Source organism: Physeter macrocephalus, chromosome 2 (genome assembly GCF_002837175.3).
Source record: "Physeter macrocephalus isolate SW-GA chromosome 2, ASM283717v5, whole genome shotgun sequence".
In the NCBI taxonomy this organism is placed as follows: domain Eukaryota; kingdom Metazoa; phylum Chordata; class Mammalia; order Artiodactyla; family Physeteridae; genus Physeter; species Physeter macrocephalus.
In genome coordinates this window covers 108,483,348-108,487,779 of record NC_041215.1, presented here as the reverse complement: position 1 = coordinate 108,487,779, position 4,432 = coordinate 108,483,348, and the positions used below count along the sequence as shown (strand labels likewise).

Here is a 4,432-nt window from a genome sequence, read left to right as displayed (position 1 = left end):
TGAGCCTACGCGTCCGGAGCCTGTGCTCCGCAACGGGAGAGGCCACAACGGTGAGAGGCCCGCGTACCGCAAAAAAAAAAAAAAAAAAAATTCCCCTCCAAAATACTTTGTGAGACACTCAGTTGGATATTTGTGTCTCACTGATACTGTATGATAATAATAAAAAAAAAAAAAAAAAAAGAGGTGGGCCCAACCACTGTCTGCATGTATGTGAGCGGGGGGGGAAGGCTCTCAGTTTTTAACAGGATACTGATGATGACTTACTTGTACTGGAGAAAGATACAAAAATTATACTGAATGTTGAGTGCATTTTTATTTCAGTATCAGTAAAACCTACTTTTTTGGTGATTAACGTGACCTAAAGGTAAGAACATCTTGATTCCCAATATCTGTTAAATTGTGTCTCCTTAAGTAAGATAAGCATGCGAACCGATAATGGTTAAATTCCCCATCGTCTTGGATGGATCTCAAGAGCGAGAAAACCAGGGAGAAGCAGCCCCGCGTGTGTTGTACCAGCCTGGGCTAATGAGTCCCATAAGAAGTAGAACCAGTTCCAGTGGCCTCTGAGAGCTGAGTGGGAAGCAGAGGATGGGCTGGGGCTTGGGGCTTGGCATTTTATATGCCCCCTGTGATGAAGAATCCCTGTAACACACATGCTACTCCTCCTCTGACTACCCCCTCCCATTCTTCGCCTGAAGAAGGTCTCAGGGTGGGCCTGGCAGCACAACCAGGTCACCTCCCAGAAGAGCCATTCGTGGATACTGCATCTGCTGCCAAGCGTATCCCTCCATTCCTGTGTGCCCAAGCCATGACCACACCCTGCCCTGAGGGCAATGAAAGGAAAACAGAATGGGCAGATACCAAAGCTGGTGGCTTTGCTTCTGTCTTTAATTCCTCTGAGAAACTCAATAAATATTTTTTTCTTTGCTTTTAAATTTCCAGAAATGTAAAGTACTGAGTCTGATAGAACCATGAGAGTAGATAAGGGATGATTTCTTCATCCTTCATCCCTGCCCAAATACCTCCATCTAATTCCGAGGAACTGTCTGCATCAGCTTGCTAATGAGTTTGGACATGGTTCTCCTCGCAGTGGGAAGCCATTGGAAGTTGCTGAGCAGGGGAGTTATACAATCAGCTTTGTGACTTAGAAAGGTAGATCTGGCAGAAGCAGAGATTGGGGAAAGAAGGCCCTGTAAAGAAAGAGGTCAGTTTGAGGCCTCTGTAGTAGTCTGACTGATGGGACAGCTCTGGCCTGCTTCAATGGTCATGGACATGAAGGCTGAAGAAACTGCGGATGATGGGAAGAAAAAGAAGGAACAGGATATAATGCCACGGTTTCAGACTGAATGGCTGGAAGGCAACACTGACCACCAAATAGTGAAGGCTGGCCAATCTCACCATTTCATCTGTGACACGAGGTGAAACGGGATTTGAAGCCAAGGAGTTAAGCATTTTCAGGGTTTGATATATATTCACAAAATGACTCTCAGGAAAATGATATCACTGTATTATTTTACAAAGAGCATATGAAAGACAGCACAGAAAGATTGTTCCTGACACTGGAGCTAGCAAGGGTTCAAATACTAAGTTCACCACCTAACAGCTATGTGACTTTGGAGGAGTTATTTAACTGCTCTATGCCTGTTTCCTCATCTCTTAAATTAGGGAGATAATAGAACCCAACTAAGTATCACGAGGCTTAAATGAATTGTTAGGAGTACAGGATTTAGAATACGCGGCTCACTGCCTTGAGTTCTGTGCCTGGCCTATAGTCACCACTGAATAATTATTATTTCCTATCTATGTCTGACCCAAAATCAGTATTGAAGAAGCAGAAAGTCCACCTTCAAAGATGGGGAACCTCAGCTTACTTTTCTTCCTACACTGAACGTTATATTGCTCAGATGGTTCAACAAAAGCTGAAAAAGCTAAAGAAAAACGAACTTTTTTCCCTGAGAAAGCTCGTAAGAGAAAGGTGAAAAAACAAATTCCCAGGCACAGGGGTACTCTGAGGTTCAGCCTTTTGAAGACCACAGTGCTTGCTTATAAATAGAATATTAAAACAAGCAAGAGCAATTTTCTCCTTTCGTCCTCCCTTATTGCCTAATTTTCCTCCCATACTATTTGCATAATGGATAAAAAAGCATCCATTATGCAAATGAATGATAGGGCTGCGAGGTTGCTGAAGCCACAATCTTCACTCCAGATGAAGAGAAGCTGCCACAAAGCCCTCCAACGACCGAGTTCCAGCAGAACTGCTCTGCTAGCTTGGTTTCCAAAAGATAGAGAGAAATTATGAAGATGATGGCTCATTAATTTCCACTTGGTTTATTTTAAAAGGGGCACTGTAGATGCTTTCCAGAAAATTAGTACAAAATATAGATATTCAGTATTGTGGCATGTAAAATAAACTTTATAATGTATTTTGTTTCAAATGGCAAAAATTATGCTATGTAAAATTTTTACAATTTTAAGCATATGTTTTGCTTAAAAAAAATAAGATTCCCTTCGCAAAGTAAAAAAAAAAAAAAAAAAAACCTCCGTTCTAGCTTGAGAATTAACCTATAACCGGCGCTTAGAGCTGTCTCAAAACGTATGCATACATTCAACGGGAATAAAAAATGGTTTTAATTACCAAAACATTAGCGGATTTTCAAAACTTTATGCTGTTAAACTGACCTAAAATTATCTTTAAGAGTTATCACCGGGCTTCCCTGGTGGTGCAGTGGTTGAGAGTCCGCCTGCCGATGCAGGGGACACGGGTTCGTGCCCCGGTCCGGGAGGATCCCACATGCCGCGGAGCGTCACTGAAACTAGAGGAAAGCCCGCGCACAGCAATGAAGACCCAATCCAGACAAAAAAAAAAAAAAAAAAAAGAGTTATCACCAAGAACTGACATTATTTATCTTGGAGTCATAAATTCACTAAAACTTCAGAAGAATGTTTATTTCCTCTTTCTACCAACACCTTCAAAACAAATATAACAAAAGGGAATTCTGAGCAAAATCACCAGGTTGGAATAAATCAGTAGGACAGGATCAGAAACTAACTTCAAAATGTGTCCCCCAAACTCTGAGTTATACAATTTGTGGAGAAGAAAAAGGTGGCCAAAACAGAAAGCGACCTTTTATTTCTAGCCTGGATTCCTTGATAACCCTTAGCTTTTCCCAAGTGACTTTTTTCAGGGACTTTTTAAAAATCTTAAGCAGCCCTCATATGCTACAGGTGAAGCTCATCATTTCCAGTCCAACTCCTCCCCAGTCACTTCAAGGATATGCAATTCAGATTCACCTGCAATTCAAGAAAAGACTGCATCTACTGCCTGAGCATCAGCAGCTGCGAAGATCTACGTAAAGAAAATAATTTAGAGAAAGACAAACCAGGTTTACTTTTTTAAAGGCAAACACTAACAGGGTAAGTCATAAAGTAGAAGAAACTCATGGCCAGCAAGATGAGGTATTTCAACCAGGTGAAAAGCATACCTGCCACTAAAGTAATACACCTACCTAATTTCAGAGCAGAAGGGGTTACTTCAATTTCCCCACCAACTGGTTTAAACGCAGCCAGTTGGGCAGCCACTTCCGTCTCAAAAGCATCTGGGCTCTGCCGGCCTGCGGGGTTTCCACTGGGGCTCTCGATCTTGTGGAGCGGTTCTTGTTCGTCAAACACAGCAATCAGCTACAAACAAATCCAACAGCACTAATTACTTTGTAGAACATGCATATCACATGGACCCTGTACCTAGCTGATTTTTTGTGATCTTTATTTGGTTTTTTTTTTTAAAATGACCTCTTAAAACTGAAAACTTTAATGTTACTGTAGCACAACTCTTAATTCAACATTATTCCTAAAAGTGCCATGGCCAGGAAATAATTAATGGCTTGTTTGTGTATTCCTGAACTAGAGATCCAATTCTGGCTAACCCTCTGGAAGGAATGAAATGGCTGCCCCCTCCCCTCACCACCTTTTCTCATATGCCTAAAAGGACTTCAGTATCTCTTTCATTCAAGAGTGTTGCCAAACATGAAAGTTGAATATGCAGGATTTGAACAATAGACTTACATGGTAGAAGAGGACATTCCAGTTTTAGAGAGGTAAAGACGATAAAACCCCTAACTGTAACTGCCTTTCAGACACAATCATAATAAGTAGAACCATACATACATGTGTATATTTACACACAATCTGTGTTTATCTTGTACACATAGATATCCCATTTGTATTCCTGCCTGTAATTTCGTTATTTTCCTTCATGACTAACTCCATGTTGATCGGTTTAAGTCCAAAGACACTAAACCTCGGATCTTTTAATTATTCCCATCTTCATCTCAATTTTATTTCATATGAGAACTATGCTTCTCGTCATTAATATAAAAACGTTTAGGGGGCTTCCCTGGTGGCGCAGTGATTGAGAATCCGCCTGCCGATGCAG

General features: G+C 41.2%; 1 protein-coding gene across 12 annotated transcripts in view; it reads right to left on the bottom strand.

Annotated features, from left to right (window-relative positions):
• Nucleotides 1–4,432, bottom strand: part of PARD3B (par-3 family cell polarity regulator beta) — a 1,107,844-nt gene that overhangs the window by 704,687 nt on the left and 398,725 nt on the right. For all 12 annotated transcript variants that reach the window (XM_055089625.1, XM_055089621.1, XM_055089624.1 and 9 more), the window contains exon 3: nucleotides 3,507–3,678. In XM_055089625.1, the coding sequence (XP_054945600.1) occupies nucleotides 3,507–3,678 (172 nt within the window). The remainder of the gene's footprint in view (nucleotides 1–3,506; nucleotides 3,679–4,432) is intronic.